We start from the raw sequence: 16,809 nt of genomic DNA on the forward strand, positions 1-16,809 counted from the left end.
GATTTTTTTATATTAATTGCGCGTACATAATTTTAATGTGGAAACTAAATAAATAATCTATTAATCTAGTTAATGATAATAAGTCAATAAAACACATTGGAAATAAAAATGAATTTTCTTTTTCATGTTTGTTAAAAAATACGTGATTTTTATTATTGTTCGTTTATGTGTTTAGTAAGTTAGTTCAAATCAAAATGTAGCATTTTATAACTCAAGTGCAATACTATAGATACTGCTGATAGTTAAAGTAATTTTGTCAAATATAGCGCCTGTGTTAAAGTATCTGCAATATGGTTTTAAGGTAATTTCTCATACATTTTGTGTGATACAAATAAAATTAACAAATTATTTTTGACATTCACTATTACAGCACTGCAAATATACCGGCGTAAAGTACTTTTTGTCCTAGTTCGGAAGTAATTTACGCCTAAACCTCGTGAAGGATTTTAAGGAAGTACAATTTGAATGATTTAATCTTAGGAGTGTATTAGACTGACTACCGTACTCACACTCCTTAGTTACCGAGTAAAACACTCGGACTGCACCAGTTAGAATGAAAAATCTGCAGGAAAGGTCTGCTTAAGTAATCAATTAACGGGTTTTAGTGTCGGAGTTTTAATTTAAAAACATTTTAAGTTGTGTTGAAGTGGGTATATATCTTATACATATATAAAATATTTCGCGTCACAAAGTTTGTTACCATACTCCACCGATACGGCTTGACTTATATGCACTTATATGCATATTCAGTAGGTTTGAATATCGGCTATAATCTAATTTTCATACCACTGTTAAGTTTTTTTTACTGTGTGCGGACGGCGTCGCGGGTGACAGCTAGTTTGGATATAAATACGCCCATTTATATGTCTTAACACTTTAAGAATATTTTCCTAGTAGGTACATAAATAGTTTTGGTAACAATATTAAAGAATACCAGAAATTTAAGCATATTACATAAGTAAATTTTAGTATAATATACCTCAATAACACACACTAGTGTGTTAAAGAGTATGCAATTCGTTATTAGTGACACTAGTAGCGAATTACATAAATAGTACCTAAGGTCATATATTACGTTCTTCTCTGTTACAATATTTGCAGTCAATGTGAACAAAAATTAGTAAAACCAGGCATTAATCGTATGCACTATGTTTGTACATTAGGAAAAATTTCCTCGTTCCAATTTGAGGTACGTACATAATACAGGGACGGAATGCAGTCTTTACTCACTGACATTTTATGATCGAAAATTGATAGGAATTCTTATTACTTCGCATATTCCACTACCAGAATACATCACTGTAAGATATATTAATCCAATTTCCAATAGGTGAGCAAAAGCTTGGAGTACAACACTTTAGTTTTACGTATTCGTTTATAAGGAAATTTAAAGTTAATGTGGAGAAGAGCACAACGCTATTTTTTATTGCAAAAATAAATATGGGCAATCACTATCTTGAATGGATAATGGACACTCTCAAAAAAAATCATTTTGATGGAGAATCATAGAATTTGTATTATTTTTTTTACGATTATCACGTGTGTGTAGTGTATCACACTTGCATTATTAAAACCACTGTGCCGCGGCACTTTTGTGTGCTGCCGAATTTCAAAAGTGTACCGCCAAATTTTGCAAATATGTATATAGTAATGTTAATATTATTAAATTATATCATTTAAAAAGAAAAACATTTTAAACATGAATAAATATTTAAATCCAAAAAAAAAATATTATTTGCTTTGCAACGCGGTTTTTCTTAGTGCCAAATTATGATGAAGCGGCGTGCATGTCAATAGGAATATGTCTCAAGTCGGCGAACACTTGCCACTTCTGCGTACAAAACGTGTTGTTTTAGTGATAGTTGGGATTCACAATGTGTTGCATAGTAGTTACTGCACCTTTTCTTTCGTTAAAATTGGCAAATGTATGTGATTCGGTTTAATATTAATTTAATTGCATGTAGTGTCAATTTATAAATTTGTAAACTTATTAACTTTGCAGTACACAAATCCAAAGATTTACACGGTACTTGTTTTACACGTTTTCCACGGCTTTTACAGTTTGCCAAAAATTTTTTTTTGTTTTTATCGCATTCTACTAAATGCTACTGTGAACACGTGCGCTGTGAACACATCTCACGGGGAATCCCGAGCTTATGTGCTGACTTACTGCACACGCACACTGTGTCTGTATTTCTTCGCATAAAACTTCGCATAAAAGACAGCTAGTATTTATATAAATACTGAGACTTTGGAAATTAAACTAAAAGTTTTGTTCCGTCAAGACAGTATGATTAAGATTACTAAAAGAATAATCATTTTAAGGGAATCGAAATTAAAAGAAATATTAAATAATGTTCAGATAATATTTATTCTGTAAAGTAGTGTAGAAATTGAAATCTAATGCTGCAGAAACTCGTCAATTGGCACTCTATTAAAGAAGATTTTGAGGCCATTGAAGACGTTCTTGACGATGCCGCTGTCGATGGCCTCGCCGACTTGCCAAATAGTCGTCTTTTCCTTGTTGAAAACATTCATTAATGGTTGAACTGAAAATAAAAATTGTAATTGTAAACCATCATTTTTAAAATGATTACCCCCAGCCAACAGTTAGTTGTACTAAACCTCATAAAAATTTTCAAAGGTTTACGACCTTTGAAAATTTTTATCTTTACTAATATCGTAATTATTTACTTTATACCTGTACCTCACATTTAAACTGATTACAATTGAACTAAAACACTATGGAGATTTAGTAAAAGTATGTCATTGAAGAACAGCATGTATTCATTAATATCTTCGCTTTATTCTAAACTAGCTGTCGCCCGCGACTCTGTCCGCGTGGAATAAAAAAAAACTTAATGTTCTTCCAGAATATGTTCCACATCTATGCCATAAAACATCAAGATCCGTTCCGGAGATACCTTCAAACAAACATCCATCCATCCATTCATCCATCTTATCTTTCGCATTTATAATATTAGTAAGAACTAAGATTGAAATTGAAATAAATTTTACCGCTTTCAAGGTCACCAGAAAAGAGACCACCCAAGTCAATTTTCATGGTTTCAGTTGGCTCACTGAAAAATTCATAAGTCAAAAGTTTCCAGTAGTTCTTTCCATTTTTAACGGTTTTCTCGAATTTAGCTGTTATAGTAGTCCTCAAAGAATCTGTAAAAATAGATTACCTATGTTTTTAGTATGTTTTATTTAAATTAAGACGTGGCAAACGAGCCGAAGCTACCACTGTCCATAGACAACCACAATTGCAGACACGCTTGCTTCCTTTAATCCACGAAGGAGGAGACATACAGAAAGATAATATTTCCCCTTGCTATGCATCCCCTCCATCTAATTCCCCTCACCTTCCCATACTTTTCTTATAAGTTATGGGTGGAAAGGGTAAGAGGACTAAAATTAGGCCTCCGGAGAGCAGACTCATCAGTCGAAATGCGGAATTACTTCCACTTCACGTCTATCCACTAGGCGATTGGTGGTATTGCACCAGGCGGGCTGATCCATTCTTGCAACGGATTTTGTTGTTGTTGCTGACGTCGGCCACTGTTTAATTCTGTTATTTAATAATTAATGTTAATAAAAGGAAACGTACTTGTTTGTATTCTGAAATCACCTTCCTTGTCAATATCGAATATTAGCATTTTTCCATTGAATTTGTATGTACCAGTTCCTACCATTGGACAATCAACAACGAGTTTTAAAGCCGATTGATCGCGGAGTTGTCTGTGAATAAAAGTAAAGGAAGTTTTAGTACATTTATTTTCTTCTTGTTTATCTTAAGAGATTAAAGTAGCTCTTCCAATCTGCTCATACATAAGTTATACGTATTTTATTGGTTTATTTCAAATATTTACCTAAACTCAACGACTTTACACCTTCTTCCACCGCGTATTTGCAAATATGGCAATATGAATCTGAAATTATTTTGTTCTGCCCCCATTGTAATGTTTTCGAAATTCATGGGATCAGTTCGTGGGACACCGATCTCGTAAATCCCATCGGCGATGTATGGGAAAGCGATTTGCATGTTAGCGGTCAGGAGACAATCTTCATCGTTCAAGTTGCAAGCTTTGATGAAAGGCACTTGAAAAAAAGAGTACAAAATCTTAGATTAAACGATGAAATAAAATTTTCCATAAGTATTCTTATATACTACAAATATTGCTTTGTTTAGTTACATATTGAAAATGTTGGCGTACTTTAATAATAATAATAATAATGTTTATTTAATTCAGATTACAAAGATCCATATTTTATACTAGGGTTAGTAAAGGCTTAATAAGTAATGTTAGTAACAGCAATAAAGAGAAAAAATAAAACAAAATAAAATAAACTATAAACTATTCGTGACCGGGATAGACTCAGCGATACAAGAATACGCTAGTCTACATGTATATGTATCCAGCGAGCCAGCATCACTGAGTCCCACCTATCCAACAAAGCATTCAGGATAACGTTATGGCTGTCACGCATTTGGCGCAGTAAGGAGGCGCAGCGCTTTCGCATGATGGCATCGAACCCAGCTGTACGAGCCTCCGCGAACATGCCGGAGGCGCTGCAGTAACGCGGCAGCCCCATTAACACCCTGAACCCGTTGTTATACTTTACTCGTATTTATTTTCTTACTATTTTGTGCAACTCCGAAGAAAAATAATGTTATTTTTTTCTAATCAATTATTAAAAAGATTTTTGTTTTATAAATCAATTAACATAATACAGATTATTAAATTAATTATAACAAGATAATACAATACCAATTGTGTTGCAGGAACAGTGTAGTGCAAAACTCAAAATGACAAGAAATATGTACATTTTTGTCATCTCCAAGTATTTTTACGTAAACAAATCTTTCGATGTTTCTTCAAATGACACCAGTAAGCGACTGATACAGATTTACCAAAAATCTTCAGTATATATACTTATAATTATGTTCTATTTCATTGGGTCAAATGACTTTAATTCTGATTATATATGTAATAAATTGATAGATAGTATTTTATTAAGTAATTCAAGCTTATAATAAGTTAATGATATTATTTTTTTATCTTACTTATTACTTCATATACTAATATTATAAATGCGAATGTTTAGTTGGATGGATGGATGTTGGTTCGAAGGTATCTCCGAAACGGGTCAACGGATCTTGATGATATTTGGCACAGCTGTAGAAAGTAATCTGGAAGAACACATAAGCTACCTATTACGTTTTTTTTTAATTCCGCGTGGACGAAGTCGGGAGCGTCATCTAGTATTTTATATATATGTGAGCGTTTGTGGATACGTGGTTAAGTACTTGACTTGCAATATTTTATACCTTATATCTTTCTAACCTTTATGATCTCTGATATTTTTCCAGAAAATTTATTAAAAATTTTAGGGGTATTTTGTCGTTAGGATCTATTTTACGATAGGAAAGATTTTAAGGACGGAAATATAAAGATGTATTTTTGGGGAAACTTAAAGTGAGAAATCGAGCCGCAAAAGATTATTATAAGATATTAAAATTAAATGAGAATGGATATAATAGAACAGAGTGTTTTTTTCCACCACAACCTATGTATGAGCATGAATGTTAAAAAAAAATCAAAAGTTTAATAATTAAAACTAATAATAGAAGAACAAAATGTTCACTAAGAAATAATACTGATCATTCATTATATTTGTAAAACGAAAACGTATATCGACGCCCTCGCCGAATAACCCCGTAATAGGAAAAATCTATTTTTTCAGGAGAAGCAAAAAACCGTATTTATTTAATAACTTCATCAATAATTATTGCAGATACCAATCTTTTAGATACCAAAACAAAGCTAATTTTTATAGCTACATTGTAATTAATTTTCATTCATGTATTCCGGGCGTATTCTGTGCTATGAAGGAAAAATGATAATACCGGAAATAAAAAAAATCTGTTTCAATAATGACTTTTTATCTTCGTAATTAACATTAAGAAAAATATAAAAAAATCACAACGTGTAATAGGATCTTTGGATACCGAATTCGACGGAAAAGCAAGAACTCGGAAAGAGTGTATTACAGGATTATTCGATGGGGGCGTCGATATCGTAGGTTTTAAGAACTTTAAAGTTGGAGAAAAAACATTACAAAATATAGCTCAATATTCAATCAAATATTTATTGTAAAATACGGACAGTATTACGTTATAATCTGCAACTCTCAACAGCTATGTATCATAATCTTAATACATATTTAATGCGCTTTAATAATTTTAATGTGGAAACTAAATGGATAATATATCAATGCATAATGGTATTTATTAATCTCGTTAATGATAATTAGTCAAAAAAAACATATTAGATGCATAAGTGAATTTTGTTTTTATGTTCTTTTAAAAATATGTGATTTTCTTATTGCAAGGTTAGATGTTTGGTAACTTAATTCAAAACAAAATGTAGCATTTAATAACTCAATAGCAATAGCAAAATTAGTGTTGAAAGTTGAAATAATATTGTCGATTAAAGCGTCTGTGTTAAAGAATCTGCAACGTGGTATATAAGTAATTTCTTGTACTTTTTGCGTGAAATAATAAAACTTAACAAAGAATTTTTGACATAGCCTGTTAGTGCACTAAAGAGAAGAGTGAGTCGAAACCCAGAGGCCGCTCTGGGTCTCGTCCAGCTTTTTCCAGCCTTTTCGGCCATTATTATAAAACATTTTAAAATTTTCTTTTTCACGTTTTTTTTTACATCTTGTTATCCACATTTATTAAATTGTGTCTTTTTAAATTAAATTTAGTGAAAAAGTTCATTGTGCATATTTATTCAGTTTCCGCACCATTCGTTGGTCCTTCACCCAGATTCGCATCTGCTGTCTTCAAGAGCACGGGGATCGGCATTGATTTTGGCATATGGCGCCTGCGAGACCCATGCCCAAAATCATCAGTGGACATGGGCGCCTGCGAAGTCGCGGCATTGGCGTCGACATGGGACGCCTGCGAGGCCAGTTCCACCCCTCCAAACTCTACCATCATTGATTGTTGAAAATTACTTCAACCCCGGGTAGGGGGTGTTGCGGCCTAAGGGTTGCATCCAGCCTTTTTGGACATTTTTTATAAAATATTTTTCTTTTTGAAGTTCATTCATTTTTGACGTTTTGGTTTTGTTCTTACATTTTGTACATTTTTATATCACTTTATCTTATGCCTTTTTGTTGTAAAATTCATAGTGAAAAATATGAATTTTACGTAACTATTAACATTATCGCGCAACATTCAGGTGTCTCTTAGTAAAGATTTCACGTACTTAATGTACACTAAGGGAGACCAGGACACTAGAGTGCAACAGTTAGTATGAAAAATCTGTAGTAAGGTTCTCGGTCCAGTTAAGTGTTTAATTACTGCACTTCTTTTAAGTTAAAAATATTTTACATTTTTAGACTTGTTTCATTTTCCTACATTATTTTATTCCAGCTCTTTACTAAGGTTAAAAAAGGGTTCCCCATTAATAGCCTCACAAAACGATTCGATTGCATCAATAGTAGTTCATTTTGTTGACCAAAGATATCGATTATTTATTATATTATATCTATATTTCTATTACTATAGTGATCTTTAGGTACCTAGGTTTAATTTAAAATTTGTAACTTAAAAAAAATTGGGTTAAAACCCAACAGGTGAAACTTGTTAATTGAAATATCGCGGATAAGCACGAATGGTTCGAGATCGATTATTGATATTAAGGTGAGAGATATTAATGTAGTGCAATGGTATTTTAAAGAGTTAACCCTTAATCAGGCATAGTACGATTTATCGACCACCTAGGTAATTGGAGTTTTATAGTGATCTTTGTCTTTTTTTTTAATTTATTAACCTTTATTTGATTACCAATATTTGTATATGTCGTATGAAGCTAAATATTTTTTACTAAACAATTTTGGGAAAAATAATTATTCAAAGAAATTGGTCATTATATGCCCTATACCCGTCCGGCGGTAGTATGATATAGCCACTGTTTCCATTATACAAGAGATGATTTTGAAATAAAAATATAATTGTAAATTATTAGGTTTTTTATAACAAAAATAATATTCTACTTTTTTTAAAAAAAAATGACATTCTTCTAGTAGCGTAAAAAATTAATTTAATTATTGATTAAAAAAATTTGACCGCCATAGTTTTTACAAAATAGTCATTTATTGTCGCAGTACCACGTTGACACTAAAAAAATCCGTTGCAGGACTACATTTCAAACATCTATCAATTTGTGCTATGTTTTCATTCAGTAAAGATATCAAAGTTCAAACTATGTAGTTCCTAATTAAGAATAAGGATATTGGAAACAAATTATAAAACGACAGAGAGCTCCTTAACAGGCATAGTGCATAATGCGACCACTTTTTTGTTTTCATATTAATATTTTTTTAAGAAGCAGATCTTAGGTATACACTGTACAGGTAAAAATTAAGAAACCACTATATTTAAAAATATGTTTTCCAGTTTTCTTGATTTTATTAATTACAAATTTATTATCATGTTAATAATGTAAGCATAAGAAAATTATTATCGTAGCACATGTTTATTAACCATTGCGCAAGTGGCTTTCCTTGACCTTTATTGAGTATTTTGTATTTTTGATGCACGTTTTTTGCATTATATAAAACGCGTACGTATCTAATGAAATATTAATCCGAGATAAGTGTTGACATTTTGCCTTTTGGAATAACAGCATTAAAATAATCTGGTGATTGTAAACATTTAAAATTTCTAAAATATAATATATTTCTAGCTGTCGCCCACGGCTCCATCACCGCGGAAATAAAAAAATCTCAATTTGTAGCCAATGTGTTCTTGCAGACTATGTACATTTATTTTTGCCAAATTTCATCGAGATCCATGGAGCCGAGATTCCGAGATTCCGGAGATACCTTCAAACAAACATCCATCTAAAAATCCGCATTTATAATATTAGTATGATGGAAATGTCATAAAATATTTTGATAAATAGCCAGCGTTTGATAAATAGGAAGTAATTCTGGTCTTCGTCTGATGAGCACGATGACGGAGAGAATTTAACGGAGTTGAAGAAAAATTTTCAACTTTTTTTAACCTTATTTCTTATATAACTTTTCGTATTTGTTACAAATTTTGTTGTAGATATCAATGGGTACCGGTCACTTAAAACCTTGCTCGTTTGTCGTCTGTATGACTTAAAGTAGAGTTTATCTTGTCTTATCGACTTTTTTTTAAATTATACTTGTATTGAAGTATTTATTATTATTTATTTATTTATAATACAACGTTAACCTTGGAAATACAACTATGTCCCACAAAATTATTTAAAATAATTATTAATTTATTATTAATTTTGTTATTCGTTGTAAGTTTCAAGATTCATAGAGCCACTCGACACTACTGAAGTAGAACCGGTGAACCGGAGTCACCTTAGTGCCGGCGACGGACCTACAGCGCAGAAGTCGCATACAGACGCAATATAGATCCGTCATTTGCGAACTCCATCAGCAATGGTTGAATTAACATTGGTAGACGCCAGCAATAACAATATCTGATGCATAAATTTGTCAGCTCGCCCTGTAAAATACCACGGCCATTCAGAAGACAGGCATGAAGTGGAATCAATTCCGCGTTTCGTCTATTGAGTGTGGTGCCGGAGGCCTAATTTCAATCCTCTTTCCCTTTTGTTATAAAGGAAGGGGAAGTGGATTTGACGGCCAAAGGGACGCATGATAAGAGGATATATTATCTTTCTGTGCGTCCCATCCTCAGTCTATTAAAGGCAGACAACGCATTTGTAATTGCGGATGTCTATGGGCGATGATTGACTATGGCCTAATCATCCCTTACTTGGGGAGGCTCCGAGCCCCTCGGTGGGGACGTATCGTGAGCTGATGATGATGGGTGACGGTCTCTTCACTATTTAGGCGTACTCATGTAGGCATTATAATGAAACTTTGTAAAGTTGATCTAAATTCTTTATTATGTAAAAAATGATGTCTTATGTTACATAATTTAGGCTAGAAGATCATCAATTGGCACTCTAAGGAAAAATGCTTTTAGGTTTTTAAAGGTATTTTTGACTATGGCGTCAGCAATAGGTTTTCCGATTTGGAGCGTGCTGTCCCAGTCTTTGTTTACGGCGGTCAGGAATGATCGCGCTGAAAGATAATATAGGTTTAAATGTTTCATATAATACAAGTGTGCTATCAAAATATCTAAGCAGTCGAGTGGTAGGAGATTGCGCAAGATAGACGGCGCTGGTGATCTTTTATGTCGGAGTGTTACGTCTGTGTAATGTGCGTGCCGGATGTTAAATTCTAGAACTCTTCCCTTTCCTACGATTTTCTTAGGTAGGTAAATGATGTTAAGGAAAATTGACTCGGTGGGATAGGGGATGTATTCCTATACGGGCAATATCCTCGTTCTGTGCATCCCTACCTCTGTCCATTTAAGGTAGCAACGCATCGAGTTGTTGATGTCTATGAGAAGCGTTCGCTTCGCTATTTTAGCGAAACCAGATGACCACTTGATCGTGTGTCATCTTTTTTTTTTTAATAAAAAATCAACAAATACCTCTATTCAATTCACCGGAGAAGAGTCCGTCAATTTCCATATGCAAAGATTCAGAGGGCTCGCTTGAGTATTCGTAACTCAAAAGGTTCCAATATTTCTTTCCGTTGACAGTAGTTTTCTCCATCTTGATTGTCATGCTGGTCCTCATTGAATCTTAAATTAATATTTTTTTAATGTACTACCTTTGCGATAAAAAATTAGTTTTCATTGCGAATGTTTTAAAATCAAAACGAGACAGAACAGAAGAGAATTTTAGAACACCGAATTGAATTTATTTGTGAACTAGCACAATAATGTATATTATGTTAAAAGAAAAAATGAATAGAAGAAGAAGTTTCTAATTCGTAGAGAATGTAATTGTAGTTTAAATCATAAATCAACAAATTGACATGGCATAATTCGCATATGGGTAACGTGAAATCTAAGATTAACATTACGTTTTGTTGTTGTATGTTGTTTTATCGTATTCCGGTTAAAATTAGGTATTGATGGAGAAATATTATGAAACCCAATGATTCGTAGTTTGTGTGAAATAAGAGCGTCGGTGGCTCAGGGGTTAAGCACATGACTTGCAATCTGCAGGTCCTGGGTTCGAATCCCGCCATGTACCAATGTGTTTTTCGATTTTCGATTTACATACGTACATTTGTCCGACGTTCTTACGGTGAAGGAAAACATCGTGATACAACCTGCACATATCTGAGATGAAATTCAATGATATGTGTGAAGTCAACCAACCCGCACTGGGCCTGCGTAGTTTACTATGGCCTAGTCACCCCTAACTTGCTTAGATCCTATGCAGTTGTTTTTAAATAAAAAAACTTGAGAGGTGTCAAGGGACACCCGGATGGAACGAAGTTCCTTTCAATTAATTAGTGAAGGAACCAATGTTTATTCTATGCATAAAAAACTTAAGTCTTCACAAGAAGTACATTTTATTTCTATGAATTTTCGTTATATATTGTCACGTCGTTGCCATGGTGATATAGCAAAAAGTGTCGTGACAACTTTTCGTAAGAATTTTTTCCGACTAGCCTCCTTTCACAACGCGCGATAAGGAACTTCGTTCCAAAAATAACTTGGAGTAGGCTCCGAGCCCCTCAGTGGGGTCGTATAGTGAGTTGATGATGAAATAGGTTAATTACCTGTATGCATTTTGAAGTCTCCTTCCCTTTCTATATGAAATATACTCATTTCTCCGGAAAATTTGTATGTGCCTGTTCCTAACAATGGACAGTCAAGTGTCAATTTCATAGTAGACTCCTGAGGATTTTGCCTGTTTAAAAATATAATCGATTTAATTATTTTTTATACTAACAAAAACTGCAATACCTTGTAGTTTTAGGATTTTGGAATGTTAATCGGAATTTTTAACATTACTCAATAGCATTATCAATGCTAATGTTTGGATAGATGGACGAAGGTAAGCAGGTTAGTCAAAAACAGCTGAACGGAACGGATATACGAGTAGGTAACACAGATATAGATTACAGGGTGGAATAGTACAGCTTCAACTTATCGCGAAAAACTTCACTTTTTGTGGGTAAAAAAAATTTGTTTTAATGATTGTCTTTGATTAAGATTCCACGAGGACGAAATTGCAGAAAACAGGTTATTATTTAAAATAAAAGATATTTAAAAATTGTTTGATCTCAAGTAGAGTCAAACCTGGATAAGCGAGAGTCCAAGGGACGGCGATATTTCTCTCGCTTATAGAGGTTTCTCTCTAGCCTGAGTTACTCACTTCGCCCGAGGACGCCTGACGGGACCGGACAAAGCTTCTCGCTTATAGAAGTTTCTTGCTTATACAATTCTGTTTTATCCAGGTTGGACTGCATTAATTAAATAGATAGTCACTCCTGGAGTAGTCTCCTAGCCTCTCGGTGAGGACGTGAATGAACTGATTGATAAAGTATAATAATAGGACTTACATAAAATCAGTCACCTTGCACTTTCTACCACCTTGCACCTTTAAAGTCGGCAAGACAAATTTAAATACAGTTTCATCTGTGTCCATGATTATATTTTCCAAAATCATTGGGTCCGTGGTAGATATGCCGATCTCTTGAATTCCTTCAGCGATGTATGGCATTGCAATCTGCAGGTTGGACGACAACAGGCACTCGTTGTCGTTCAATTTACATTTTTTCAGAAAAGGGGCTTAAAAATAAAAAAGAGTAAACATAAAATAAAATAAAAAATTAAACAAAACTTAAAAGAGAAAAAAAAAATGTTTAACTCATTAGAACTTTCATTAAATACCATAAAAATCATACCCTTGTAAGTACTGGAGTCGCTGACCACATAAGAAAAAAGAAGTATAAATATGCAAGCGTTTCGCAACATTTTAATTATTGCTAAAAATTATGGTCCTTCGTAAAGCGCTTCCAAAAATCGTCTGATTGCAAACTATCCAATACCACACAATATATAGCAAATGTATTTATAGATTCATTATATCAGCATATATTATGCGATAGACACGATTGATATAAGAGTTATAATAGATAATATGTTTTAAGTGATTTTTTAGAAGATTTGTATATTATTAATGTTTTGATTATTAAAGATTTGTATATTATGAATTTTCTAAGCGAAATTTTCTCTGTGTTGGTTTCTAAACACTCTCAAAATCATAACTAGAGTAACAAAAAAATAAACTAAATTATTAAATACTAGGTTACAACCGCGACTCCGTCTGTGCCAAATTAAAATAAAATAGTAAGTAACCTATGTGTTCTTTATGACTATGTACAACATCTAAATACTCGTATATGGCACTTTTCCAATTAGACTAAATCTAGAATTCTGTGATCGATATTTTAAAAGACAGCAATATAATCTTTAGTGTGAAAATCTCTCTTCCCCTATCTATAGTTTCAATGCACAAATGCACATCGATGAGTCTAGCGACTTTTAAAGTACGACGGTTTAAAAATTATTACTCATATTAGTATAGACACCACATAATAATAAACAAATTTGTTTCTAAGTATATTTAATAGATAAAGAAAAACTAAATAATGAAATTTAATTAAAGATTTATTTCCATAATGCAATAAATATGCATATAATACAGGTACTAATTAGTTCATTCTTTTATTTTATGTCCCTTCCTTAGCGGATACTGTGCCTAGCAATTATTATGGGCTTCGGCTGCATACACATTTGTATTACCTATACATATAATATATTGTTGTCTCTGTTTTTTGTATGTTTATGTAAGGGATAACAATATGTATTTAAACAACTGTCACTGCAGTGGAGTTCTAGGGTTATTTTACCCGAATCCGGGTGGGATTGAGGTCAAGCGGTTGTTTATTTATTCATTATATGTATAAAAAAAAGAAATCGTATAGTTGCGAACTTAATGATACTACTAGCTATTGACTTCGTTAGCGCAGAATTAAAAAAAAACAGAAGCCTATATAGTCTTGTCCCGTGATAATCCAGTCAAAATTTGCCCAGCCGTTTCAGAGATTACCCGGAACAAACGCGGCCTTACGGCCAAACATACAGACAGACATCATCTCCTTGACCTTGGGATAAAGACATAGATATACCTACATAGACAGACAAAAAAATTTACAAATCGCTATTTCGTTATCAACAACGCGAATACATCATGTATATGAAGAATGACTATTTTTTCGTATTAAATACAGACATTCCAATTTTATTAATATGCATGTACTAGGTGTTGCCCGCGACTCCGTCTGCGCGCAATTAAAAAACATATTAGATAGCCCATGTGTTCTTCCAGACTATGATCTACATCTATGCCAAATTTCATCGTGATCCGTTAAGCTGTTCTGGAGATAAATTCAAACAAATATCCATCCATCCATCCAAACATTCCATTTATAATATTAGTAAGATAGATATAGATTAAAATCTCAGTAGGCGTAATTTTATTCTCTGCTAATCTCAGAATTAAGAACTAGTTTAACCGATATTGAGAAGTTGTTAAATAAAAAATTAACATATTCCTATTAGATTAGGGTTATTTCCTATTGAAATTATTTGTTGCAATTAAAAAAAATCGTAATTTTTATACTGTGCTTGGGTAAAAAACTTCGATTCCCAGAAACATATAATATAGGTACAGACAGTCAGTAATAATTGTTTGAAAATTGAAAACATAGACATCTTTTTTTTAAAATATAAATGAAGCATTCGACAAACGCAAATATTAAAAGCCATTAAGAAAAATCGTTTTAATAACTAAATTGAAAGTTGTAACTACGCTATAAACCAATAAAAAAGTTCGACGAGTTCGTGATGAAGTATTTTGTAAGTTATTTATGGAACAAAAGAATGCATATAAGTACGTAATAATTTATTTTTATATCACTGTAAAAAATGTTATCATGATTATGTTTTTTATTATCATCTTATTATAAGAACTCTCGTATTACAGCTATTACATTTTTTTACATTGATCCTAAAATTTGTAAATTTTACATTTCCAATTCAAATACAAAATAGTGTAATGTCGCAAAAATGATATTACGTGTGCTTGATAGATATTGTTAATTAGTTGGATTTAACTATTATAAAGTCTTTTATAATAAAAGAGATCTGCCTCGACTTTAATCATGTAACAGTGTTATATGCGATCCATTGTACGCTGTAATATACAATGTCAATTCATCTAAACAATTAGCTTTTGTCTGCTAATCCGCGACCGCACGGAATTAAAAAAACTGCCTATTTATTATTTCAGGCAGTTCTATTATGCCCATTTCCTATCGTGACATCTAAACCAAATTTCAGCGAAATCCGTTTAACCGTTCTGGAGATATGTAATAACAAACATCCATCCATCCATCCAAAGTTTCGCATTTATAATATCAGTAAGATAAGATAGGTATTCAATGTTGTACGGTTAACTAAGTGTAACTCATACTGCATTTGACATTTCAGGTTTAAAGCCGATGTTAAATGTCAATGTTTAGATGAATGGATGGATGTTTGTTTGAAGGTATCACCGAAACGACTAGACGGATCTTGATGAAATTTGGCATATATGTACATAGTCTGGAAAAACACATAGGCCACTAGTAAAGTTTTTTTTTTCATTCCTCGCGGACGGAGACACGGGCGACAGGTAGTAACAAATAAAAACAATACCAGCTTCAAGGCTAAAAGGGAGGCCGTAAACCATAAATCATCATTTACAATCAATTAGTGTTTGATATTTAAGTTCTGCGTGAGACAAAGGCGTTTGACATTATGCCTACGATGTCAGTTATTGTTTGTTTTCAAATTGTTTTCTGGAAATTTCCGTTTCATTGCAATCCATTAGAACATAAAATTTGAAAAGGTTAAACAGAAATGTATCTTTTGTATACACATATCTTTACATTCTATTAATTCAATATTTATACATTTATGTTAAATAACCGGTAATTAATTTAAAAAAAACGCCCAATCGACAGTATTTTTACATATCGGGGAAAACAACAAATCAAATAACATCTTTTATTTTAAAATCGGTGAAACCGTTAAGCATACGGATATATTGGAACAGACATATCTATAGATACACACATAGCAAAAAAAAAGAAATAAAATGAACATGAGGATTATTTTTCCTCTTGCATAACATTATGTTATGCAAGAGCAAAAAGCTGTTCTTGGTAATTGTTTTAACCAACTTTTGTATTTAAACATTTTCAAATCTCCACAACATAGCAAGTTTAGCTCCTAGAAGAGTTGGATTAAAGGTTATGTATAATATAATGAAATATATTATTAAAATGTAAATTATGCATGACATACTGTATGGTTATAAGGTGTTTGTCTTTCTTTTAATAAAAAAAAAAAACTCCACCATTCAAAACGTTGATACATCTTTTTAACAATAACAGAATTTTCAACTAAATAATAAAATTTAAATAAACAGCTAATTTCGTACACATATTTGATTATTATTTGAAAGCGTTAATCCATTAGGATTGGAAATTAACATAACTAAAATCTGATTTTTTAGCCAACATTTGAAATCATTCTTTGTACTCTTGGTTTAGTTCAAAAGTGCGTTTTCTGTGCAGTAATATAGATGAAATAAGAATAAATTAATGCAAACGTTAAACATATCGAATTATAAATATTCATAAAAACTCAAATATTCGATGTTTTTCTGATTGAGAGGTGGGCCTTACCTACGGCTCTATTTAGGTATATATTTATTAAAAAGGTACACCAATTACATATTCAACAAGCAAGAACAGGTAAAAACA

General features: G+C 32.4%; 2 protein-coding genes across 2 annotated transcripts; both read right to left on the reverse strand.

Annotated features, from left to right (window-relative positions):
* Nucleotides 1-2,400: 2,400 nt before the first annotated feature.
* LOC123721399 lies at nucleotides 2,401-4,895 on the reverse strand. Its single transcript, XM_045680040.1, has 5 exons — nucleotides 4,773-4,895; nucleotides 3,873-4,101; nucleotides 3,611-3,741; nucleotides 3,019-3,171; nucleotides 2,401-2,549 (listed from the first exon to the last, which is right to left on the reverse strand). The coding sequence occupies exons 1-5, from the start codon at nucleotides 4,837-4,839 to the stop codon at nucleotides 2,401-2,403; spliced, it is 729 nt and encodes a 242-aa protein (XP_045535996.1). The 5' UTR covers nucleotides 4,840-4,895.
* A 5,097-nt stretch (nucleotides 4,896-9,992) lies between these two features.
* LOC106711482 lies at nucleotides 9,993-12,974 on the reverse strand. Its single transcript, XM_014503803.2, has 5 exons — nucleotides 12,841-12,974; nucleotides 12,496-12,724; nucleotides 11,710-11,840; nucleotides 10,565-10,717; nucleotides 9,993-10,149 (listed from the first exon to the last, which is right to left on the reverse strand). Exons 1-5 carry the CDS (start codon nucleotides 12,908-12,910, stop codon nucleotides 10,004-10,006), a joined length of 729 nt encoding a protein of 242 aa, XP_014359289.2. The 5' UTR covers nucleotides 12,911-12,974; the 3' UTR covers nucleotides 9,993-10,003.
* Nucleotides 12,975-16,809: the final 3,835 nt, after the last annotated feature.

This window comes from Papilio machaon, chromosome 11 (genome assembly GCF_912999745.1).
Source record: "Papilio machaon chromosome 11, ilPapMach1.1, whole genome shotgun sequence".
In the NCBI taxonomy this organism is placed as follows: domain Eukaryota; kingdom Metazoa; phylum Arthropoda; class Insecta; order Lepidoptera; family Papilionidae; genus Papilio; species Papilio machaon.